General features: G+C 61.9%; 1 protein-coding gene across 2 annotated transcripts; it reads left to right on the top strand.

The window, feature by feature from the left end:
- Positions 1–566: 566 nt before the first annotated feature.
- PTK7 (protein tyrosine kinase 7 (inactive)) lies at positions 567–24,453 on the top strand. Of its 2 annotated transcripts, none has more exons than XM_066993493.1 (20): positions 567–725; positions 12,387–12,680; positions 13,340–13,442; positions 13,908–14,098; positions 14,322–14,469; positions 15,170–15,300; positions 15,544–15,810; positions 15,983–16,116; positions 16,448–16,583; positions 16,709–16,828; positions 17,039–17,188; positions 17,451–17,601; positions 17,886–18,013; positions 18,172–18,375; positions 21,857–22,012; positions 22,180–22,412; positions 22,921–23,001; positions 23,082–23,233; positions 23,322–23,500; positions 23,648–24,453. In XM_066993493.1, the coding sequence occupies exons 1-20, from the start codon at positions 695–697 to the stop codon at positions 23,806–23,808; spliced, it is 3,150 nt and encodes a 1,049-aa protein (XP_066849594.1). In that variant the 5' UTR covers positions 567–694; the 3' UTR covers positions 23,809–24,453. The 2 variants fall into 2 exon arrangements, with proteins under 2 accessions (XP_066849594.1, XP_066849595.1); XM_066993494.1 differs by lacking the exon at positions 567–725 and adding an exon at positions 1,063–1,099.
- The last annotated feature ends 224 nt before the right edge of the window (positions 24,454–24,677 follow it).

The raw sequence follows: 24,677 nt of genomic DNA, 5'->3' as shown, positions 1-24,677 counted from the left end.
TTATTTTTTGTCGTGTTTTCATTTGCTTTTTGTTTTTTGTGCTTTTGTTCTTTTGTACTTTACTGTTAAATTTTTGCACTTTTTATAATTTTTTCATTTGTCTTTGCTTTTTGTAGCTCTTTGGTTTTGCTTTTTTCATTGTGTTTTTTTAAATTTCTTTTTGTAGTTTGTTTTCTGTAGTTTTTTTCGATTTTTGCCTCGTAGTTTGTATTTGTAGCTTTGTTTTGTAGCTTTTTTTTTGTTTTCCTTTTGCAGTTTGTATTTTTGCTTTTGTTGTGTAGCTTGTTTGTTCTTTTGTTTTTTGTCTTTTGTCTTTTTCTCTGATTTTTTTTGTCTTTTTTTGTTTTTTGTCTGGTTTTGATTTTTTTTTGTCTTTTTTTGCCTGCTTTGTTTTTGTCTATTTTTTGTGTGCGTGTCTGTTTTTTGGTCTGCTTTTGTTTTTTTTTTTGTGCGTGTGTTTTTTTTATTTCCCCTTTTCAGTAACCACCGGAGCCCTTTCATTCCCTCCTCCTCCCCCTCGCCCCCCCTTGACCACGCCCCCGGTTTAGCCCCGCCCCTCCCGGTTTGGCCCCGCCCACTTCCCTCCGCCGGCGCCGCCCCCGGAAGCCCCTCCCGGCGGGGCGGCATGGCCCGGGGCCGGGGCGCGCGCTGAGCGGCGCGGGGCGGTGCGGGACGGGACGGGACGGGGCGGAGGATGGCGGCGGTGCGGGCGCTGCTGGTGCTCGGTGAGTGCGGGGCCGGGCCGGGCCCCGCGGAGCCGCCACCGACCGGGGGGGGTGGGGGCTGCGGGAGGACGGGGGGAGGCTGGGGAGGGGAGAGGCTGGGAGGGAAGGGGGGAGGCTGGGGGAGAAGGAGCGAGGCTGGGAAGGAAGGGGGGAGGCTGGGAAGGAAGGGGGGAGGCTGGGAAGGAAGGGGGGAGGCTGGGAAGGAAGGAGGGAGGCTGGGGGAGAGGCTGGGAGGCAGGGAGAGAGGCTGGGAGCGAGGGAGGCTGGAGTGGAAGGAGGCTGGAATGGAGGGAGGGAGGCAGGGAGGGTTGGAGGCAGGGAGGCCGCCGACCTCCCCGTGCTCTCCCCGTGGATGCTCATCCCTCCCGCGCCACGTATGTACTCCGGGCCTCCCGGCCCCTTCGCCTCCTCCTCCTCCTCCTCCTCCTCCTCCTCCTCCTCCTGCTCGGGCTGCCCGGCCGAGCCCCCTCTCAACGGCGGCGACGCCAGATGCGCCCTCGGCCGGAGCGTGCGGGGAAATATTCGCTGAGTCAACTTTTCTGGCGAGCCCCGAAGCCCCAAATGTCTCTTTTCCTTCTGGACGTGCCTTCGCGTCCCGCGTCTCGGCGCGGCGGTGCCTTCCCCGCGCCCGCTTGCGAGCCTAAAGCGCAAAACCTCCGAAAACGGGAGCGGCCGGATGAGGTCTCGGAATTCCTCTCGGGTTTCAAGAGTCCGACACAAACCCCCAGCAGCGCGACGTGGGCGACCTCTGCTCCTCGCGCCCAAGCCGCCGTCTGCTTCCGAGCACGGCGGAGGCTGATCCGAGCAAGCATCCCTTCGGCGTCCGGAAAGCTGTGCTGCTCGGCACACTTCTGGGACGTTTTGGGGCCAAGCAGTGAGAAGCCGACGCTGCTCCCGTATCCAGAACCACCTGGTGTCCTTCGGGACCCGGAGGTGCCCTCGGTGGGGTGCAGCTCCTGACGCAGCGGGGCTCTGGAGGCATGGGGACCCCACGGCTGGGGGCACTCCTTTGTCCCCGCAGCGGGTCCATTGCCTCTTGGACTACCAAGAGTTGGCAGCAGAGGGAGGGATGTCACCTCCCGCATAGCTTCGGGACGTCCTCCGGCCCCCTAATCGATCCCAGACCGCCCTCCCATCTCCTAAAACGCGGTCTCGGGTCGATCGGAGGCAGGTGTTCCAGCCACCGCGAGCACCCGTGGTTCCACGGCGTGATGGGTGCTCTCACCGGCAGGACCGCGCGTCTTTGTGGCGCTCCTTCGGCCGGCCTCGAGGCCTGGCGGGCAGTGAGCGTGGCCCCGGAGGGCCAGCAGTGCCTCTTCCATGGCGCATAGGGTTTGGGAGGAAAGGCGAGGGGAGAGCGGGGCCGGGCGACAGGGCACTTGAAAGAGATCTGAAGGCCATGAGGCCCGGCTGCGGGTATTTGCTCGGGGAGCTTTACACTAATATTTTTCTTCCCTCCGTTGCAATTCATCTCCCGCTTGGGCCGCGAAGATCAAAGCTGTCCTCCAGCGAGTACACGTGGGCTTAAGTCAATAGCCGGCCCTACACCTCTCTCCGGTGAATAAACACTCTTTCCTCCCTGAACGGTTCCGAGCGCGGCTCTCCGACCTGGAATGCGAAGCATTCCGCGTTAGCAGTGGGTGTTTCCACAGCCCTCGATATTTGGGATCCGGGAACAACCGCGCATTTAGCAGCAGGCTCGGGCACAAACGTGCTCTTTGTCGAGGCGGTCGCCGCCGCCGTGGTGGTAGGAAAATTCCCCCGAGGTTGGGGGGGGACGTGCGATTGTCTGCCCGGACCCCGAGGAGACGGGGCCGGGGGCGGTGGCCTCGTGGGCTGGGTGGTTTTGGGGAGGCCTGGAGGGCGGCGAGGCACGGAGGCATCTCTCCTTTGTGAGGCGTTAGGTCCTGCGGGATGGTGATGTTAAATTTGGGGGGGGGTTTGTGAAAACTGTGCGCGCCCCCCTGGAGAAGGCTGGTCGTGCTCGAGGTGGGAGAGGGACAGGGACAGAAGAAATCAACGAGTGCATTTTGGGGGAAAAAAATGGCGATTTGACAGCCGATACCGGGTGGTTCCTGGGCATCGGCGCGGCAGGGGTGCCCCTTGGGTGGTCTGGCTCCGCGTCCCGCTCCTTGCCTGGAGGATGTTTGGGGGGTGGCATCCAATTGCCGCTCGTAAATGCCTCGCATCTGTTGGGAGAGCAGATGTTATCTCGCGCCGGTGGGGTTAAAGCGCTGCTGCAGCGCGCCTCGTGTGCCAGCATGCCTGCAAGAAGCGATCCCACCGCTGGGCACGGGAGGGTTTGCTCTCCGACGGAGACCCGGTGGGGAGCAGGTGAGGATGCTGCAGGTTCTGGGGCTTTTTGCGCGGCTCCGCGTGCGCTTTGCGACTCCCGCCCTGTGTCCTCGTGAGGTTTTGGCAGCAGTGAGGTGGGGATGCCGCCCAAGCTCAGAGCGAGGAGTCCTACCCAAAGGTTTGTCTCACCTTTCCTCCTCCTTTGGCACGCTGCAGCGGGAGGAGGATGGACCCGTGCCGCCCCACCGAGGCAGGGGCTCCGTTTGGGGTCGTTCCTTTGTTCGGGGGAAGTGCTCGGCACCAAGTGCCACCCCCTGGTCTTTACCTGTGTCTCCTCTCAGTCCGCGCAGCCCCCGCCGAGTAGCTGGGGAAGATCTTCGAGCCAAACACAAGTGGTCTTTGTTTCAAAGCATCAATTTGTGTTGGCAGCCAGGTCTGCAGTGCATGTGCTTCTCATTGACTGCTGCTCCAGCTCCGTTCCTCGCTCCGTGTGCCAGCATTTTTTTATTTTTTTTTTGAAGATTTAATACAAAAATGTTTTTCCTGAGCTTAAAAGGCTGAGCCGTACAGTACTCTTAGTCTTAATTTAAGCCTTGCCTTTTTTCGGGGAAGCGCTCTCTGTCTGCTCGGAGAAGAGGCTGCCTTTGAGAGGTGACCCGTGCGTGCTGTGCCATCAGCAAAAGGAGAGGCGAGGGGCACCTCGGAGCAGCGTGCAGCTTCTGGAAGCCTGGGACACGGGGCTGGCCTTCTCCTGAGCCTGCTCGTCCCGGGGCGCTTTGGGACAGCTGCTGGGTAGGTGCTTTTGGTACTCCTTGTAGGCTCTTCGGTTTGCTCAACTCTCCAAAATCTCCCCTCTCCCATTTTGACCCCTCGGTGAAGGCGTCCCGCGAGGACCCATCTTGAGATCTCGTTTTAATCCCGTAAAGCATTAGGTGGTGTCCAGGCAAGGCCCGGCTCGCTGCTTAAAACCTCCCTGTCGGTGGGGAACAGAGGGGTGCTGAGGCATCGGGGTGCCCGAGAGAGGAGAAACCAAAACCAGACGGATCCAAGGGGACAGTGGTGGGCGCCCGCCGGCTCCTCTCCCCTCGCACAGCGGGGACACACGAGCTGTGTGTCTGGGGAGGAGGTTTCAACCGATGACCCCGCAGTCACGAGGTGTTGGGGTGCCGATGACCTCTCTCCTGGTGAGAACGGAGCAGGATTTTCCTGATTTTGGGGCGTTTGTCTTTTGCTTACGTAGGGCCCCAGAGCGCGTCCTGGGCGCCTCCGCCGAAGCCGCGGTTGCGGGGCGGCTGGGACCTCTGTGGGGCTGGGGGGGGTTACGTCAGCGGCGGGGCTCCGCAGGAAAACTGGTACGGGCAGGCTGCCGTCTGGAAAACGGGGTGGCACGTCAGCTTTCAGGTGCGCGAACCCTCCAGCTCTGGGCAATGAGACGCTGCAGGCGGGGAAGAAGTGACGGGGGTTGCTGCGTGCGTGGGGAGCTCCTGCGGGACGGGGCTGGGGTCAAAGTGACTTGTGTGTCGGCTCCTGGGTGACATAAATTCAGCTCGGGCCGCCCCAAAGAGTGGCGGCACAGTTCCCGGGGACTGTCACCGCGGTCCCACTCTCTCTGTCCTCCGTGCCCTGAAGCAGGAGCGACGGCATGGAGCGGCCGGGCCCCGTCCTCGCTGCCCAGGGGAGGGCTGAAGGCAACGTGGGCTTTCTGCCCGTGCTGTCAAACGCGCTGCTGGCGTGAGATGGGCGCCGCGTTGCTTAAGCCCTCGTATAAACAACTTTCCTCATTAGGGTTGCTCGCTGGCCTCCTCGGGAGCACAAAGAAAGCCTTTGATTCCAAAACACACAGCGACTCTCCAAATGGTTAAAGGCGGGACAAGCCGCGGCTTGCAGGTGCCTTTGTTGCTCTCCACGCAGCGTGCTCTGCTGCGTGTCCTCGCTCCCCCTGCTGCGGCGTGGCCTCGGCTCCGTGGAAGCCACCAAGCGGGTGCCCGCATCGGTGGGAGGAAAGGTGGTGGTTTTCTGGTCCTTTTCCCGGCAAAGGCGCGACGGGAGGCGATAAAACCCGGCAGCCTCGCAGGGCTGCGCACATCCAGCTTGCCCGAAGCGTCCCCGGGAGCGGAGAGGAGCTGGTGCTGCTGAGGAACGTCAGCCCGTTGCCTCTTGGAGGGGGGCCAACGCGCAAAGTCTCCTCCAGCAGCTGAAGATCATCGCGGACCAAAGCAAACAGAGCTTCCTGCGCGCTGCTCTTTGTTTGTCTTGGGTCCTCTCCCTCCTTCCTGCCTGCCGCGAGCACTGGAAAACGGGGAGACATCCCGGGTGCCGTGAGACCTCCCCGTCCTCCAGCCAGCTCCAAGCAGATGGTATCCGCCGAGATCCGAGGGAAAAGTCTAGCTCTGGGGGCAACACGTGGCTTTTTCTCTGTTGGGTCAGCTCCTGAGGACTTTCCCCATGCCTCGCGTGTGCTTGTAGCCTTCGGCCGCATCAAGTCCTGCCTCTCTCCCGCTGCCCTGGCCCAGGCGCAGCTATTCCTTCTCCAGCTTTGCCTCCCGTCCCTCCTCTCCCTGGTTGCTCTCCTGGCCCCACCACAGCACGCCGTGGGTCAGTGGCTGTCCGGGAAGAGTTACGTGTTCTCCGGGCGCCCTGGGGATCGGCCGTGCTGCTGCTGTGGACAGAAGCACTTGTTTCTCAAGGAGGTTCGATCACCGGATCAGTCTCGGTGAGTCAAGTTATACCTGGGCTTCGCTCTCATTTCTCGCTGGGGCTTTGCATTAGGCCTGCCAGCGGTGAGTGCTCTGCCGAGCTATCGATTTGTAAAAGTGCTCCCAAAAGTGCCCTGCTTGCACATTTTCCCCACTCAGCGACTTGTCTCCGTTTTTAGCAGAGAGGTAGTACAGCAGCGCTTCCCAGAGAAGCCACCTTTTAATTAATATTGCATGGGCACAGGAAATACTAGCTGCTCTGGCTGCTCTCCTATTTTTGTGGCTTTTAATATAGGTTCAGAAGTGGCTCTGATGAAAATAAACAAGGGTCTGTGCCTTTCTGTGCCCTCCCTGCTGCCGGCGGCCGTGAGCTGGGGCTGCCTGTCAGCTTTCCAGCGACGAAGAGACGGAGTGGGATGAAGTCTGCGGCCCCGCAGGGAACGGCTGGAGCAGGGGAGCTGTGGATGATGCTTTTTGCTGGAAGAACGGCGGTGTGACGAGGGGTGGCGGTGTGTGACACGCAGCAGCCCGTGCCGACTGCCCCTGAGAGGCTCGTGAGCCCATACAAGTGGGAGAGGCACCGACGCAGCCGGTGGAGCGGGCCCATTTCACGTCTCTCCCCGATGGCCTTTTGGCAGCTGCGCTCGTCTGCAGCCCTGCTGGATGTGCGGGGCAATTTGGGGCGGCTGGGAGAAGCTGGCGCGTGCTGTCGGGAGTGCCTTTCCCAGGAGTGCTGCTCCCCTTCCGAGGGGAGGGGAGGGGAGCAAACAGGTCGAACCTGCGGGAACCCAAGTAGAGAAGCAGGATGCTCCGGAGGCTCGCTCACCTCCAGCCGGACCCACGGCCTCGCTCGTCGTCCCCGTCTCCACACAGCCTCCTCGAGGCTGGAGGGGTGGGCTCGGAGTCCCTGAGAACAGCGCAAGCCTCCAAGTTCTTGGCTGTGCCTCCTCCTCCTGGCCAGCCCCCGGCTGCTCTCCCCGCTCTGCTGCCCTTGGGGTGTTTGTGGAGCCCGTGCTGAGCTGTGCCTGGTTTGGGGTCTCTCCCCCAGCCCTGAGCCAGCTCTGGCACCGGCAGGACCCGCCTGGCGCTGTGGTGCCGCCCGGGTGCTCCTCCACCACCAGGTGGGTTTTGCTTGGCAAGGACCTCGGCGTTCTCACATGCCTTTGCTTGAATTTTGGGGAGGCGTCGTGCTTCCAGGCTGCTCGCAGGGAGCACGGGGCTTGTCCTGGCTCTCCTTGGCGTCTGCCTGCTGTGTTCCCTTCTGTGGCAGAAACGCAAAACACCCTTGCTGTGTCTGCCAGAGAGCTCTGCCTCCGTCGGATGGGGGAATCGCAGAATTACCCTGCTGGGAAGAATCCTTCAGGAAGAATCCTTCAAGATCTCCAAGTCAGCCTGACCTACCAAGTCCCATCACTAAACCACGTCCACACGTCCCTTAGATACCTCCAGGGATTCAGCACTGCCCTGGGCCGCCCATCCAACGCTTGACCACCCTGTCCATGAAGAAGTTCTTCCTGATGTGCAACCTAAACCTCCCCTGGCACAACCTGAGGCCGTCGCCTCATGTCCTATCGCTTGTCACCTGAGAAAAGAGACTGACCCCCTCCTTTCAGGTGGTTGTGGGGAGGGATGAGGGCTCCCCTCGGCCTCCTCTTCTCCAGCCTAAGCAGCCCCGGTTCCCTCAGCTGCTCCTCATGTGTCTTGTTTCCCAGTCCCTTCACCAGCTTCGCTGATCTTCTCTAAACACGTTCCAGCATCTCAACATCTTCCGTGTAGTGAGGGGCCCAGAACTGAGCACAGTGATCACGGCACGGTCCCGCCAGTGCCACGTACAAGGGGACGGTCGCTTCCCTCGTCCTGCTGGCCACGCTATGCAGGCCAGGACACCGTTGTCCTTGGCCACCGGGGCTCACCGATGGCTCGCGTTCGGGCCCCGCCGATCAGAGCTGCGCCTCCGACCTGCCGCGCTGCCGGCAGCACGCGTCGGCCGTAAATCAGCCGTCCGGAGGGAGCCGGGGAACTGCTGGAGGGCCCCGAGCACGCCCGGGAGATTCAGTTGGCAGGGCCGGCGGGCGCAGCCAGCGCCGTCACCAGTGCTGAGTCACCCCCGAAGCATTTGCGCTCCTCGCTGGGGCTTGGCAGCCCGGCCGGCGCGGTGTCTGCGCGGGAGCCTTCGGCTGGTGGGGCCTTGCGGAGGGTTTAATGGGGCCAGCGGGGTTCCCAGCTCCTGCTTGCGGCCTTCCCCCTACAGGAAAGCGGGGTCACGCTCTGGAGCCTTTTTCTCGGTGATCCTGGGGTTTTCTCCTGCCACGGATGTGCGAGCAGCTCCTGCCTGCTCCGGCACTCTTCCCGGGGACGGCTGCGCCCCGGTGCGGTGCGGCAAGCGCTGCCTCGCCAGGCGGCTGATTTACGGTCCCCAGCCCCCCGGTGGCTTTGTTCTGCTGTTTTAACCACTCTGAAATTTGGCTTTGCCATTCCCAAGTGCGGGCCGTGGCAGGGCAGGGAGGACTCCCAACCACGGGGGGGGGAGAACCCCCTGCAGCTCTCCGAGCAGCGCCGGGGAGTCTAATGGGGATCGCGCTAAGTGGTTGTGGCTTTTCTTTTTCTTATTTTTTGTTCTAAATACTTCTAAAGCTCGGTTCGAAGTGTGCAGTTGGCTTCTTGGTGGTTGCAGGGACTGGCGGGGAGAGGTGCTGGGGTCCCACAACGTTCCCAGACGAGGGCCTGTGGCTGCCGTGGGGCTCCTGCTGAGGTCCGTGATGCTCTGCAGTGGCCCCAGTCTGCTGCAGACGTGGTCGTGCGTTGTCACACGGGGATGGAGGTGAGGAAAGAGCGAAGCAGCCCTGCCGTTCCCATCTGGGACCCAGGCCAAGCGGCTGAGTTCTGTGGGATGAGCAGATGTCTGCAGCTGCTGCAGGATGGGGGCTGTCTCCGTGCCTGCTTTGAACTTGGGTCGCTTCTCCTCTGGAGCAGTAAATCCCACTTGGAAGGTTTATGGAGCCAAAGCCTCTCTAGCAGAGCATCTCTTGGGAAGGCCAGTTTGCACCCCTCCAGCCCTGCTGGCGACTCCCGTAGGGGATGATTTTTTTCCTGGGCACGGGGCGAGTCGGTGCTTTTCCTTTAAGCAGAGTGGGACACGCTGTGGTTTTAAGAGGCTAACGTGATGGGCGCCCAAAGGCTTTCCAGATGTCGGGCTCGCTCGGAGCAGACCTGCCGTGCTCAGAGCTCCTCGCCCGCACCAAACCATTTCCATCTGGCCTGGCGGGGGAGAAGGGCTTTATTGCAACTCGACCCGTTCGGGAGGCTCTCTCAAATGGAACCTCTCGCGGAGAGGAACGTGCTGGCTGGAAATCATTTGGAGATGCAAATCTCGCGGGGTGTTTGGCTCGGCTGCCGTTTCCGCAGGATCTGCGGGGCCGTGGGGTGGGCTGTGTGCGGGGCAGGCGTGCTCCGAGCAGCCGCTTGGTGTGGCTGCAGGCACCGACCCACCCGGCCAGGGGCTTGCTTGTGTTATTAAGCATTAATGATTTTTTTTTTTTGCCTGCTTCTGCAGCCTCAGCTGGTGGAAACAAGCGTGCTGGCCCTGTGCTTGCGACCAGGAGGGGACGAAAAGCTGCCCCGCGTGCCGTTCCCAGTCCTGGCATGCCAAAAATCTGCGTTTATAGGAGCGTGTTCGTAATGAGCTGTGCCAGGAAACACATGGCTTGCTTGGGCTGTGAATGGGAGGCCTGTGCGGGGCCCTGCACGCACCCAGAGCCTCGCCAGGACACGGAGCAGGCGCTGGCCTGCGGTCCTTGCTCGGCGGGAGGCAGAGAAGGGCTGCAGGCGGCTTGGGGTTCTGGTTTTGCTTGGGGTTGGTCGTGCATGGTGAAGGTGTCTCCTAATCCTGCTTATTCACTCTGAGGCTGAAAGGCTGCAGCCTGGAGATGGATTTGGGCTGCTCTCACCGCCCACCTTGGTCAGTGGTGAGAGCTGGGGTATCTCAGGCCATCGTCATCCTCTCCCCCAGCTGTGTCCCTGGCCTCTCCTCCAAGAAAGTGCCCCTCGTGGTCACTGCAAGGTGCCCAGGGCCTTTCCCAGCGATCAAGGTCCTCTGCCAGCCAGCCGTGTCCTCTACAAGACGAACTGCTTGGGGTGCTGGCCGTGATGATTTCTGCACCCGGCTCCTTCTGTGGCATCCTGGTACCTGTGGTTCAGGCTTTTTTTTCAGTCCCGAAAGCCAGCTGTCCCGCTGCCCTCCTGCCAGCGGGAGAAGAAGAATAGGAGGGCTCCCCTTGGGCGGAAGAAGCACAGGGTGGGCTTCCCCCGGGTTTTGGTGCCCTGGGCGCTCCAGATGAGCTGTAACCCCTCTGATCTGCCGTTCCAGATGCCGAGCACCAGAGGAGCTGGCTCGCACATCTGGCAGAGCCGAGCCGGGGCGAACTTGGCCGGAGCAGCCCTGGCAGCAAGCGTAGCGCTGCTGCGGCCTGGCTGGGGCGCGGGGCTGGCTTGCAAGCTGCAGAAGCCCCGTGGGCTTGCTTCCCAAACCAGGGAGCCTCGAAGCCCTTTCCCAATTCCTATTCCCGTGCCTTCAGCTCCTTGTTTGGTTGCGAGCAGCTCCGGGATTACTCACGTCCTTGCGTCAGCTGCGGTGTCTCAAGAGGTTGCTAACCTAAGCTCTTTGGGGTAAAAAAAAAAAAAGAAAAAAGAAAACGGATCCTTTCCTTTTCCCCTCGTGTCCTCAGCCGAGAGCTTTTAGCTCATCAAGGAGATGCCCGGGGATGGGTGGCCCATGGCGGGGAGGAGCAGGGGCGTCCCACAGGGCCCCGCCGCCTGCTCCCAGCTCTGCTTCCCCGGCGCGGCTGTAGGTGAGCTGCAGGCACGGCAGGGCTCGGGGCTGCGCAGCAGCTGAGGGCTTTGTGGTCGAGGCCGCATTCCCCAGCGATGTCGTGAGGCAAGGAGACAATGATCTTTCTGGATTGCTTCAAGATGCAGGCCCGTCAGGCGGGGCCGGGATGCGCTCGCCTGGCCGCCCCCGGCTCGAGCAGAGATGGGCTTGGGGGAGCTTTCGGAGGGGGCTGCAGTCCTGGGGGCAGCCCGAGAGGTGAAGCGAGGTGCCTCCTGGAAGAAACGAGATGAATTTTGAGCAGGGGGATACCTCGGTGCGTGCAGGGTGCTGGATCCAGATCCCTGCCACACGTACACTCTCAGAGCCGGGATGTGACCTGGTCTTTGTCTCCTCTCCTTCCTGCTGGTGCCCGTCCCCTCCCTGCGGATGATTTGCTCCGTGGGGTGCGGGAACGCTGCCCTGGGGACCTGCAGGTACCAGCCCTGCTTCCCTGCACGCTTCCCCAGCCTTCCTCGGCCGCCTCGCCGGGAAGTTTTTGTGGTTCCGTGAGATATCCTCTGGGTAAAACCCCACCAGGCGTTTCCGAGTGAGCTGAGCTTTGAGCCGTGTTTATCTAACTGGGCCGGAGCTTTCCTAAAAAGCTCTCTGCAGCCACGCTTTTAGGCCAGAAACATGTGTCGAGGGTTTCTTCTCCTGCGTGGGTATTCTCCTGCCGGGACACGGGGGATGCTGAGGCAGCAGGACGCAATCCTTTCTGAACCCTTTCTTTCCGACTCCTCGCAGTGCCGGGAGCGCGCCGCTTTGACCGCTTTCTCTCTGTCCCTCTAAGAAGAGTGCTTCCAAGGTGCTCAGCATCTGCCTGGCCTGGCCTCTTTCCCCGCAGAGCCTGGTGCTGGGAGCAGAAGCCCGGAGCGACCGGCGTGCTCTGAATTGCCCTTTGTCTGCTCGCCTCTCTGCGGCCAGCTGGTAACCGGAGCAGAGCGCCTGCACGGCTGCCTGCGGCCGGGCGGCTGCCGGATTTAGGAGTACGTTGTAGGGCAGCCACGTCGAGCAGGGCTGAGGAAGGAGTGGGCTGAGGAACGCGCTGGCTGCCCTGTCCCCAGGTCCCCCAGGCACCGAGCTCGCGGGCAGGGCTTGTTGCGTGGAGGCAGGGTGCTTGGGCTTTCCCAGCGCCGCCCGGCAAACGCAGCACGGGGCAGCTCGCCTGTATCTTTGCTAAACGAGCTCAGGCTGCACAGCTGGCTATGGCTGGGGGAAAGTGGCTCTCTTCCTCCTGGCAGAGATGCTTCCAGCCCTGCAGAGCCACCCCACGGCCGCTCTCGGACCCTGGGGTCAGCCCCTGCGATTTCTTGTTTCGGTTTCTCCTCGCAAGTGGGTTGAGCCCTGGGCTGTTGATGCTGTGCCCTCTGTGCTGTGCTCCCTCGCTCCCGGGGGCCGTTCTTGCTCCAGAGCAGTTTTTCTGGGTGATACCTGAGGATGTGCAGGTGAAGTGGAGACCTGGCCCCAAGGAGAGAGGCTTTGAGGAAATCCTGGAAACTGTACCTGGGTGTTTTTCTCGGGTACGATCCTGCTGCATGGTTAGGGCTTGCACACATCCTAAAAAATCAGGACAAGAGGAGCCCGAAGAAACATCTGAGTTCCCCGAGGAACTGCCTGCGCTCCAACATTTGGGAGCAGGGGGCTCTCCTTGGCTCGTGGCAGCCCCGTCCCCATGTGGGGGGATGCCACATGAAAATGCCACAGTTCCAGCTCTCTGGAGGCTGCTGTGAGCACCTCGTGCTTCCCGACTCCTCTCTGCCCATCCACGCGCCCTAAACGTGCCCTCCTTTTTCTGTCCTGCAGCGGTGGGGACTCGGGCGATGATCCATTTCACCAAGGAGCCGTACTCGCAGGACGCCCTGCACGGCCGCAGCGCCATCCTCCGCTGCGAGGTGGAGGACCCAGCCCACGTGGAGTTCGAGTGGCTGCACAACGGGCTGCCCATCCAGGACACGGAGCAGCGCTTCAAGGAAGGCAGCAACCTCCAGTTCGCCGCTGTCGACCGGCACCGGGATGCTGGGGACTTCCAGTGCGTGGCGAGGAACTCGCTGAGCGGGGAGGAGGCGCGCACTGCCAACGCGTCCTTCAACATCAAGTGTGAGTGCGGGGAGGGGTCTCTTGGGACGGCACGGGGCTGGGAATGCTTGGGTGTACGGGGGGCGACGGTCAGGCATTGAGGCAGCACAGGCTGGGCAAGCAGGACGCGAGGAAATGGCCTCGAGTCGTGCCGGAGGAGGTTTAGGTTGGATATCAGGAAGAATTTAATCGGGGAAAACAGGGTTAGGCATTGGAACGGGTGGTGGAGTCCCCACCCTGGAGGTGTTTAAGAGATGTGGCATTTAGGGACGTGATTTAGTGGTAGATGTGGTAGTGTCAGGTTGATGGTTGGACTCGACGGTCTTAAAGGTCTTTTCCAACCTAAATGGTTCCATGATTCCTCTCTGGCTACCACATCCTTCACGCCTTCAAGGCCCCCGCATCTTCTAATGCTCCCAAGGCTGTCAGAGATGCTGCCGTCCCCGTTTGTATGGATGTTACTGCACCAAGCGTGTCCTGAGCACCGCAGATCCTTGAGAGCCCACCTCATCCCTCTGGGAACAGCCACCCGGGGCAAAGCGGGACATTTGCAGGGCGGCGTCCCTTTGCTCCGCGCTGTCTCCGGGGGTTTACATGTTTCTAAGCCAGTGCCCGGTTATTTATTACCAAGCTGGCACTTGCCAGAGCCAGCCAGGCTGACGTTCCCTTCAATCCCGCAGGGATCGAGACGGGCAGCGTGGTGCTGAAGCAGCCGGCCAGCGCAGCTGAGATCCAGCCTTCCTCCACCGTGGTGCTGCGGTGTCACGTCGACGGCCACCCGCGGTAAGGGTTGCCCCCCGAGGAGGGGACCCGGCCGGAGGTCCCCCCCGCGCCTTCGCCGCGCGCTCTTCCCCCTCTCTCTCCGTCTCTCTCTCCTCCTCTCTCCTGCGAGGACGCAGTAGAGCCTAGGGAAGGCGAAAGGCAGGATTGAGCCTGCGGCCGAGCACCGGGGGAGAAGGCAAACGGCTTCCTCGGAGCCGCGTAGCGAGGAGCACAGTAAGGACGGGCTGTGACAGCCCGGTCGCTGCGCTGCTTGGTGTGCTGCGGTCACTCTCCGTCGCTTCCCGATCATGTCCCGTCCACTCGGCTGCATGTCTCATAGCTTCGTGTGTGTGTCGTGGCCGGCGGTGGGAGCGCACAGCCAGGGAACGGGGGCCATCTCTGGGCTGTGCCCCCCGCACACGTGCTCGCCAGGGAGCCCTGCCGCCGACCCCGCGCCCCGCTCACCCTCTCGCCCCTGTCTCGCAGCCCCACGTGGCAGTGGTTTCGGGACGGCGCCCCGCTCCCCGACGGCCGCGGCACCTACGCCGTCAGCAGCAAGGAGCGGAGCCTCACCCTGCGGAGCGCCAGCCCCGATGACAACGGTGTCTACTACTGCTGCGCCCGCAGCGCCGTCGGCTCCGTCTGCAGCCAGGACAACTTCACGCTGAACATCATCGGTGAGCCGCGCGTTTGGCTCTTTTACCGGGTCCCTCCAGAAGCAGAAGGGGCTTTCCCTGAGCTCTGGCTTGGGAACTAGGGTTGTGCTGGCACGTCTGCCTCCTTCAGGGCCACAGTGTCCGTGCAGCGTGCTCCCGGCTCTTTTTTGGGTTTCCTCCGGTGTAAAGAGCAGCCCAGGGTACCCCTGCTTCCCTCACCCTCCTGTGGTCTCTGCTGTTGCAGACGAGAGCTTTCCCCAGGCGGTGATCGTCCCGCAGGACCTCATCGTGACCAAGAACGAAGAGGCAATGTTTGACTGCCAGTTCGCGGCCGTGCCCCCTCCCACGCAGGAGTGGCTCTTTGAGGACAACCCCGTCACCAACAGATCCAAGTAACAGGGACCCCGGTGATGTGGGCAGGGCTGGGAGGCACAGGGAGGGGGCACCGTGTTCCAGAAGCGAGCGGGAGGGGCCAAACCCTGGCCAGGCGTTCAGCATCAGCCACCGCGGTGGCTTCTCAGCTCGGCTGGCTTGGGTTCAGCGGAGCCCTGGTGCTTTTGTCTGGCCTTCCCCTGTGTAGGACTTAGGAAGTGGTTTGTCCCCGGAGGAGTCTGTGGGGCTGGGAGCCCTAAATGCCTGCGTACGATGATCCCCAGAGCCCGGGGCATCTCCCAGCCTGGCCGGGGTGCCCGTAGTGGTGATGCTGGGGCCGGGGATCGCGCAGCGGGACCGTGCGAGGCAAGTGGTGCCACCTGGGTGCCAGATGCCCGGTGGCCCGGCAGCTCCCGGGCGCCACCTTGTGCCCCCTTTTCCCTTTCCTGGCTGTGCCAGCTGGCCTGTTTGGGGGTGCCTCTTTCCACGAAAGCCAGCTCTGCTCCAAAGAAGAGACTTTTCTTAGCACGTCTCCTTGACGAAGCGCGCGTCCCACCTTCTTCTTCCTGCACCCTGCTTCCCCCGCGCTGGGAAGCCTTGGCTTGGCACAGAGGTCTCCCCGTTTGTTCCGTGGGCTCCTGTAGGACAGCTCGGGGCTGCGGCTGTGCCCCACGTCCTGCAGAGACGCCCGCTGAGGTCTGCCTCTCCCCGCGTGCCCAGGACCACCGTGTTCGCCAACGGCTCCCTGCTGATCACCCAGGTGAAGGCTCGCAGCACCGGTGTCTACAAGTGCGTCGGCCGTGGGCAGAGGGGGAAAGCTCTGGTGCTGAAGGCGACTCTGCAGCTGGCAGGTGAGGTCCTGGGGCCGGCGATGGGGCGGGCAGCAAGTCCCAGAGCTGCCCTGCCCCTCTGGAGATTTGGGGCCACGTAGCAGCGGGCCAGTACACAAGGTGGTGTTTGGTTTATCTGTGAAACTGCTCGTCCTCACTCCCTGCGTGCTCTCTGCTGGTGCTGGTGGCTCCCGGGGGGGTGGTGATGCAGGTGGGACGGCCACGCTGCCCTGTTTGAGCCCTGCTGTCTGTCGCTCCTCTCAGAGATCGAAGAAATGGCCCCCTTCTCCCCGAAGGTGTTGACGGCGAACCAGGGGCACCGCGTGTCCTGCGCCGCCCCGCGGGGCGTGCCCACGCCGCAGGTCTGGTGGGAGAGAAACCAGGAGCGCATCCCCCCTGCCGGCAGGGTGTACCAAGAGGCAGAGCAGCTCGTTTTCACCAGCATCACCGAGGCGGACGCGGGGACCTACACGTGCCACGCTGCCAACAAGGCCGGGGAGAAGAAACAGGAGCTGAGCATCACTGTGGCTAGTAGGCGGCTTTCTGAGAAGGGCTGGGAGCATCGGGAAGGGCTGGGTGGGTGCTCGGGGTGAGCTGGGGAGGTGCTGGTTGTGCACATCTCGTGGCTGGTTGTGAACTGCCCACCCGGGCTGGATGTAGGGTGCTGAGCGGGCCCCGTGTAACCCCTCTCTTCCATGCCTAGCGGTACCCAAGTGGGTGGAGATGCCCAAGGACAGCCAGCTGGAGGAGAGCAAGCCAGGGTACCTGCACTGCCTCAGCAAGGCCTCCCTGAAACCCACGGTCACCTGGTACCGCAACGGCGTCTCCATCTCTGAGGTGAGGCGACAGGGCAAGTCCCCGCTGCTCCCGGGCGCTTCTGCTGGGCTCCATCCTCCCCTGCTGCTGCTCTTTGTCACCTTGATCCCATCCCTGGCATCCCTGGCGCTGCCCCTGGCACCCTCTCCATCCCACTGGGGTGCGGGAGCACGACTGGCTGTGCCTTGTGCTTTTGGGGTGGTGACGGGGCAGTTCTCTGGGGGGGTCTCAGCGGGGCTGCCCCTATCTGGGAAACAAGGCTGTCACCAGCCCTGCGCGGGGACGCTGCCCGTGGCGCTCCTGCAGCTCCAGGGCTGGTGACAGTGTTGTTGACGCCCCCATCTCTGGTCAGGACTCACGCTTCGAGATCTCGGAGAACGGGACGCTGCGCATCAACAACGTGGAGGTGTACGACGGGACCATGTACAAGTGCGTGAGCAGCACGCCGGCGGGCAGCATCGAGGGCTACGCGCGGGTGCACGTGCTAGGTGGGTGTGCTGCCACGCGCTCCGCTCCCTCTCCTTGCAGGGAGCTCTCTCACCTGGCAGGAGGGTCTCCGGTGCCCCCCGCCCCGTGGCCAAGGCACCGAACGGGGCACCTCTGTCTCTTGCAGAGAAGCTGAAGTTCACCCCCCCACCCCAGCCGCTGCAGTGCATGGAGTTCAACAAGGAGGTGACGGTGTCCTGCTCGGCCACCGGCCGGGAAAAACCCACCATCCAGTGGACTAAAACAGGTGAGGGGGGCTTGGCTGGGGCACATCTGTCCCCGACATGGACCCCAGGAGCTCCCACAGAGTGGCAGACATTGGCCACTGGCGCTGGGACCTCTGGAGGCCATCTGGTCCAAGCCCCCGCTCAAGCAGGGCCGCCTAGAGCAGGGAAGCCGCCCCGTGGCACAGCGCAGCACGTGTGGCCGCCACATCCCTGTCCTTGCCGTCCCGCAGATGGGAGCAGCCTGCCATCCCACGTCAGCCACAACGCCGGCATCTTGTCCTTCCACAAGGTGAGCAGGAGCGACTCGGGGAACTACACGTGCATCGCCTCCAACAGCCCGCAGGGCGAGATCCGCGCCACCGTGCAGCTCGTGGTAGCAGGTGAGGGCTCCCCAGCAAGCCTCCCGGCTCTCTTGGGTCACCTGGGTGGCATGTCCCCGCCTGGGTGGCATGTCCCTGCAGGGACAAACGTCTCTCCTGACCCTGAGCTCTTCCCCATGGTGCTCAAGCATCTGTTTTGCCAGTGCCTTGGGTACAGCCCTAGAGGATGTGCCACGCTGCTGGTGCTGGCCCCGCTCTCCTACGCGGGCTCGGTGTCACTCCCAGGAGCTGACAGCCTTCGTGTCATCCTCTCCACCTGCAGTTTTTGTCACGTTCAAGCTGGAGCCAGAGCCCACGACGGTGTACCAGGGGCACACGGCCATGTTCCAGTGCCAGGCAGAGGGGGACCCCGTGCCGCACATCCAGTGGAAAGGAAAGGACAAGATTCTGGATCCCAGCAAGCTGCTGCCCAGGTACGCGGCCTCCATTCGGAACTGGAACGGGGTTCATTGTGTGCACCTGGTACCAACAGCATGGTCTCAGGTTGCCAGTCTGGGGGGTACGTGGTCAGTTGTCCCCACGTCCAAGGGCTCTCCTGGCCCCAGCTGAGCTGCAGCTGATTGTTCTTGGGCGCTGAGGTCTGGGACGATTACGGCAGGGATATGAGGCTGAGCTGTCCTGGGGAGACGAGGCTGCGGGTGCCCCACGCCTGCCTCTGCCCTCTCAATGTTTGCAAAGGGCTCTGTGTGGTTGGCAGGATCCAGATCATGCCCAACGGCTCCCTGGTCATTTACGACGTCACCACCGAGGACTCCGGAAAATACACCTGTATCGCTGGCAACAGCTGCAACATCAAGCACCGCGAGGCCTTCCTCTACGTCGTAGGTGAGGGAGGTGCCCAGCCTCGGGACGTGGCCTCCTGCCACCCTGGAGCAGCTCTGGGCCCTGCTGCTGGGGTTTTTCGCCTTCCCCTGCCACGTTCCCAAAGAGGGTTCGGGAAATCCCTCCGTGCTCTCACGGGTTCGCTGCTCTCTGCCCCACAGACAAGCCGGCAGCAGAGGAGGACGAGGGACCCAGCAACCACACGCCCTACAAGATGATCCAGACCATCGGGCTCTCGGTGGGGGCAGCCGTCGCCTACATTATTATCGTGCTGGGGCTGATGTTCTACTGTAAGAAGCGGAGGAAAGCCAAGAGGCTGAAGAAGCACCCGGAGGGCGAGGAGCCCGAAATGGAGTGTCTGAATGGTGAGGCCGGTACCCCCGGGGGTGGGGGCTTCCCTGCCTGCCCCATAGCCCTGGGCTGGGGGGGGCTGAGGGTGAGCAGGGAGCTCCCCAAGGTATCTTGCTCTTGGATTTGGCTGTGGCTGGGGGCAGAAACCTGCTGCCGGGTGAGAAATAGGCAGGGGAAGGGAGCCCAGCAAGTTGGTGCGAAGCCTGCGTCCCAGCTCCGTGTCGTGGCCGTTCCTGCCTGCTGCAACAGGAGTAGTGCTGCTGCTTCCAGCACCCCTCTGTGGGGTCACACACGCCCTTTGCCAAGGGAAAGGCGGTATCCCTATGAAGCAGTCGTGCTCTGCCAGCCTCTCCAAACCCCAGTTCAGCAGCTCCTGGTGCTGCAGGGGAGACTTTTCGCTGAACGCTCCCAAACTCTGCTGGGAGCTCACCCTGTTGTCTCCGAAACCCGTAACAGCTTTACGCACCTCCAGCATCCTCCAGCAAGGCACTTTGGAGCATAACGAGTTACCTGAAGAACCTCCTTGCCACCTAGCACCTCTCCCCGCGCTGGCAGACACAGCAGGACGTGGGGGCTGCTTTCCCCAGGCACGGTTTTACAGCTCCGGCTGCACCTCGCGGTGCTCAGCATCGCTCTGCGGCTGCCCACAGCTGGCCTCGACCTTTGCTGCCAGCGGAGCTGGTGGCTTTGGCAAGCAGCTGCCAGCAGCGGCACCCCTTCCGTGTTGGCAATATGATGTACTGCGCTGGTTCCTACCACCTTGTGTCCATCAGAGGGTATTTTTTCCCATCCCGTGGCAGCTCAGCTGCTTTTTAACAGCTGTTCCCTAAGACCCTGCAAAACCCCTGCTGGGCCCCACTGTGCACAAGCTCGTGACTCCTGCAGTGAACCCTCGAGCTCTCCGCAGCATCGTTTTCATTTCCAGAAGCTGTTTTAGCTCTTTCTCTAATGTCAGGTTTGTCCTTGCATCGTTGATCCCAGTGAGGTCTTCTGAGGGATGGGCTGCAGGCGAGTTTTGCTCCCCGTGTAGTTCCCTGCACCTCCTCCTGCACCAGTTCTCCAGCACTCAGCCACGTCCTCATCTTCTGGGGATAGCTGTGAGGTGTGGCAGAGCATCGCCACGGGGTTTGGCTGCTGTTTTCCCTCTTGTATCGATTCTTTGAGCAGAGCCAAACCTCCAGAAGACAAGCCTGGCTGGGGGATGTCCTGGGAGCAGGGATGCAGGAACATCTCTGCAGTTTTGTGCCCTGCTAGTGTCACCTCTGCAAGCCTCTCCCATGGCCAACCTGCAGGCAGCCCGCTCTTGCCAGCAGACTCTGGCCAACATCCTCTTGGAAAGAATTTGTTTTAATCCTTTTTCAGGTTGCCTCAGTTTTTTTTATTTTATTTTGGCCTGTCCTTATTACATTCTTTTTATTCTGCCAGACTTTACCCCTTCTTATTCTCTTCACCTGGAACCAGTTTAGCTGTCAGAGAGATGCGTCCTGGCTTGCTTGTAGCCCTCACCCAGCTGCCCGGATGTCTCTGCTCCTTTTTGGCCCTTCCGTGGCCTCACTTGGAAAAGCGCTTTGTGTTTGCTCTCAGCTCCGGTGGAGTGACTCCCCACCGTCACTTCTGATGCGGTCCCTCTTTAGCTGGGCGACCTGAAGTGTCTCAGCACCTACCTGAGGATGAGTGCTCCCCGGCTGGCCGCCAGCTGACTTTCCCAGTGCCCCCAGGACCCGGCCAGATTTGACCTCCCTATGGATTTGCGGTGGTTCCTTGCAATGGATTTCCTACGGATCGATGCGCTCCTGACAAGTCAGTCGCCCTCTAAGGTCGTGTCCTTGGTGTGCCTCATCCTCTGCAACGCGAGTGCTTGCTCTCAGTGTCCCTCTGTCTGACCGTGCTGCTTTTTTGGGTGAACACGGAGGGAATTTGGGGAGGTTAGCAGCTGTGTGGACTGATGGGAGCGTTTGAATTTGTGTCAGCCTGTGCTAATTTCTGCAGGAGATGCTCACGTGGTGCGGGCAGGTGGGCAGAGCAGGCACTCCGCACTTGGTCCCCCCCTGCGCTGCCGGCCGTGTAAATGAAACTTCATCTCCCTGGTCCCTTTGTTACCATCTGTCCGATCAAAGCTCCGTGAAAGATCGGCGATGTCTGTGCTCAGGAGCGCCTGCCGCGGCCGCCTGCTGGCGCTGTCTCTCAGCAGCACAGTACTCGCTCTGCAGCCTTCGGCATTTTCTTGGCACGGTCGCAGCGGTCTTGTATTATCCCCTTGGCTTCGGGCTTCCAGTCTTGAGACACCATCAGTCACTGCTGCAGACAGCGGAGGGTCAAACAGTTTCTAAGCGCTGGGCTGCTGACAATTAGCATAAAAACAGGGCGAGCGTAAGCAGCACCGAGCCTTGATTTATAGGGCAGATGGTGTTTTTCACTCTGCTCCTCTGTAAATATTACTCCAGCCTGTGGCAGAGGACAACTGTCGGTAGCCGTGGCTCTTAAGTTATAGCATCTCAGCGCCAAACCTACCTGTGGCAAAGCCGTGTCACCGTGGCCAGACGTGCTGGAGGGCAGGGACCTCTCTTGGGCGCACGCGGTGCGAGCGTGTGGGTACCCGTGCTGCCCTACGACACCCTTGGATGGGGATCGTGGGCCGCGTGGTTCCTGTCGGGGATACCTCCGGCTGGGTCAGGTCTTAATGCTCTGATTAAATTCTTTTGCACGGCCAGGTGTTCCCTGGATGCTGGGCTAGTTGAGATGGGGTGTGCGCAGTGACACAGGGTGATGCTGCACACGCATCACCGTAGCTGGGCGCTGTGCCCTGCGCCTTACAATCAGCCCCGGGAAAGTCTCGCTTCCTAGCGCCAGGTCTGATCCGAGCAGTACCCGCGCTAAAAGTCCAGGTTTGCTGTCTACACAGGCAGCTTGTAGGGGAAACGCAGGGCTCGCTGCTTTCTCAAGGCAATGTTTTCTCCTGCTCGCTGGCTTCTGTTCGTGCTGGGGAAATTCGTAGCGGGCTTCCTAATCAGAAAGTCTGCTGGGGTTAATTGTAAGGTGCTTCGATCCAGGTGGTAAAAGAAACTCCGGGCTGATCTGGTGATTACCAAGGCGAGCATCGCGGGATCGGGGGGGTCAGGCTGCAGCAGCTGGTGCCAGGGGGACCCATGGGTCTCTAGGGCATTAAAAGACCGTGAGCGGGGGCCTCTCCGCCCCACGCATCTGATCCACTGACTTCTCTCAGTGGGCAGTGGGGATGTGGGCACCCCTCGGGGATGTCAGCGTGGCGTGGGACGGACAAGGCCAGATGGGGCCAGTTGGCTCTGGGACCAACGCCATCGCTCAGCGTCTGATTTCAGGGGTGGCTGCAGGGCTGGCAGGGATGGGGCCGGACGTGAGCCCGCGGGGAGGGCAGCCTGAGGATGGGGTCCTCGGGGGTCTGGAGGGGGCTGGTCCCCAGTGTGACATTACCAGCACAGCCGGGCAGGATGCTGAGGCCACGCGTGTCCCCTGTAGGTGGTGCTTTGCTGCAGAACGGGCAGACGACGGCGGAGATCCAGGAGGAGGTGGCCTTGACCAACCTGGGCAGCAGCTCTGGGGCCAGCAAGCGGCACAGCGCCGCTGACAAGATGCACTTCCCCCGTGCCAACCTGCAGACAATCACTACCCTGGGTACGCCGGGCCACCCCATCCCAATTCTCAGCGGGAAACTCGGGGCTGAAACCTCCCAGCCAGAAAACTCAACGGGCTGGGGCTCGGAAGGTCCTGCAGCCCCTGGGCTTCCTAAATTTGCTGTCCTAACTCGCGCTGTCTTCCCCTGTGCGGCTCTGCACTTCCAGGCAAGGGGGAGTTTGGTGAAGTCTTCCTGGCCAAGGCGAAAGGAGCAGAGGACGGCGAGGGCGAAGCGCTGGTCCTGGTGAAGAGCCTGCAGACGCGGGACGAGCAGCTGCAGCTGGACTTCAGGCGCGAGGCGGAGATGTTTGGCAAGCTGAACCACGCCAACGTGGTGCGGCTGCTGGGGCTGTGCCGCGAGGCCGAGCCCCACTACATGGTCCTGGAGTACGTGGACTTGGTAAGGGCCCTGCCAGCAGTGGCAGCAAGCGAGAGCGGGGGGATGGCAGAGATGGAGCCCTGCGGGTGTGGCGTGGTCCAGGCTGGTGGCACAGGGACAGTGATTTTGGGGAGGCCAGGCTGAGCTTATCAGTGTTCCCAAAATTCGGAGGAGTGGGGTTCTCCTGCAAGACCTGGGGGCGGGGGGGGCTTTGTCCTTTCCCTCCTCCTCCTCCTCCTGAAGCTGTGGGACCCCCTGCTGCAGAAGGGCTGCAAATGCGGACTGCTCTTATGGGGAGCGTGGGCATGGGGGGACAGGAAGGAAGCCTTTTGGGGCGTGAATGACCTCCTGGAAGCATCAGGCCTGCTTGCCCTGATCTTAGCCCGTAGGGAGGTACTAGCTTGCCCTACAGGGCGAGGACCAGAAGGACCGTGGCCCAGGAACAGAGGCTCCACGGTGCTCCCAGTGGGAGCGATGGGACTGATGAGCACGGGAAGGTGCTTCCTCTGAGCTGCCGTCTGTCTCCTAGGGGGACCTGAAGCAGTTCCTGAGGATCTCCAAGAGCAAGGACGAGTCCCTGAAGCCCCAGCCCCTCAGCACCAAGCACAAGGTGGGAGCGCGGCCTCGGAAGCGCGGCGGGGCCGGGGGCTCTGGGGAGGGCAGGGGGTGCCAGCATCCCTCTGGGGCCAGGTGTCTCTGTGCACGCAGGTGGCGCTGGGCATGGAGCACCTCTCCAACGGCAGGTTCGTGCACCGGGACTTGGCGGCCAGGAACTGCCTGGTCAGCGCCCAGCGGCAGGTCAAGGTCTCGGCCCTGAGCCTCAGCAAGGACGTGTACAACAGGTCGGTCGGGGAGGGGGCTGGTGGGAGGGGACGGCACCGGGATGGGACGGCGCCCACCTCACTCACCGCCCGCCTGTCCTGCCCGCAGCGAGTACTACCACTTCCGCCAGGCCTGGATCCCGCTGCGCTGGATGCCGCCCGAAGCCGTGCTGGAGGACGAGTTCTCCACCAAGTCGGACGTGTGGTCCTTCGGCGTGCTCATGTGGGAGGTCTTCACGCATGGGGAGATGCCGTACAGCCCGCTGGCGGACGATGAGGTCCTCGCAGGTACGCGGAGCGCCTCGCGCTGTCGCCGCCATCGTAGCCCCCTCCCTTTCCTCGGGGACAGCAGGGTGTCCCCCCGGCAGCACAGTGCTGCCGCGGAGGGGATCACGCCTCTTCCCAACACCTTTCCATCCCGCCAACCCACACCAGGGCTGCAGTCGGGAAAGACGAAGCTCCCACACCCCGAGGGCTGCCCTTCGCGGCTCGCCAAGCTGATGCAGCGCTGCTGGGCGCCCAGCCCCAAGGACCGACCCTCCTTCAGCGAGCTCGCCACCGCCCTCGGGGACAGCCCGGCCGACAGCAAAGCCTGAGCACCCTGCCCCTGGCTGGGGAAGGACGCGGCGGGGCGGGCGGGGGGCCCGCGGGTGCCCGGGGAGCCCCCGGCACTCCTGCGGCCCCTTGCCGAGCCCAACCCCGCTGCGCGGCACCAGCGGCTGCTGGACTCGAAGCACAAGCCAGTGTACTCCCCCCTTGCCTCTCTCCTCTCCGTGGCTCCGAAAAGCCCGCGGGCTGCCGGTGTGGATGGTGCGCGGCCCCCCCCTCACCTGGCGAGAGCCGGGCTCCAGCACCAGGCTCTCCCCTCCCCGCTCGCCACGTGCATATCTGTCCATCTGTCTGTCTGTGCTAGGCATGCCTGTGGGCACGGGCCCACCATCAGGAACACGAAGTGCCTGGCATATGAAGGAGACGCTCCACCACCTTTTCCCCATGACCCCGTGCCTTTTTTTTTGTGCGTGTTTTTTTGTTGTTTTTCTTTTTGTACGAGTCCTGGGGGCAGCGCCCCCCTCCCCTCCTCCCCCAGCGCGCTGCCTCCTCCCCACCATAGTATTTCTGTTACTGGAACGCAGCCTAGAGTGGGTTAGTTTGTTTGCTTGAGCGGAGGGTACCGCAGCCAAGAAGGGTTGGGTTTTGTTGGGTTTTTATGTGCTGCTCTCAATAAAGAAGGCTTTTTTTTTTTTCGTTTTTTTTTTTTTTTTTGTAAGACGCTGCTGTCAATGCGTGCCTGACTCTTTTCCTCCGCGTGGTTCCTGGGGGACAGACCTGGCCGGGGATGGCAGGGGAACTCATGCCATCACATCTCGTGCATCTCCTGGAAAGGAGAAGCTCCTTGCCGGGGCATCCCCCCTGCGTGGTGGTGGTGGTGGTTTGGGTCAGCGCCAGAGGAGCTGCGAGCTCTCCA

Source organism: Anser cygnoides, chromosome 3, assembly GCF_040182565.1.
Source record: "Anser cygnoides isolate HZ-2024a breed goose chromosome 3, Taihu_goose_T2T_genome, whole genome shotgun sequence".
NCBI classification, from domain to species: Eukaryota; Metazoa; Chordata; class Aves; order Anseriformes; family Anatidae; genus Anser; species Anser cygnoides.
This window is presented reverse-complemented; position numbering and strand designations above follow the sequence as displayed.

What these genes read in the sequence shown, in the direction of transcription:
- PTK7 (XM_066993493.1), top strand. Translation starts at nt 695, where the DNA reads ATGGCGGCGGTGCGGGCGCTGCTGGTGCTCG. An exon ending in CTTCACGCTGAACATCATCG is followed by an intron (nt 14,099 to 14,321) that starts GTGAGCCGCGCG and finishes CTGCTGTTGCAG; the next exon opens with ACGAGAGCTTTCCCCAGGCG. An exon ending in CGTGCAGCTCGTGGTAGCAG is followed by an intron (nt 17,189 to 17,450) that starts GTGAGGGCTCCC and finishes CTCCACCTGCAG; the next exon opens with TTTTTGTCACGTTCAAGCTG.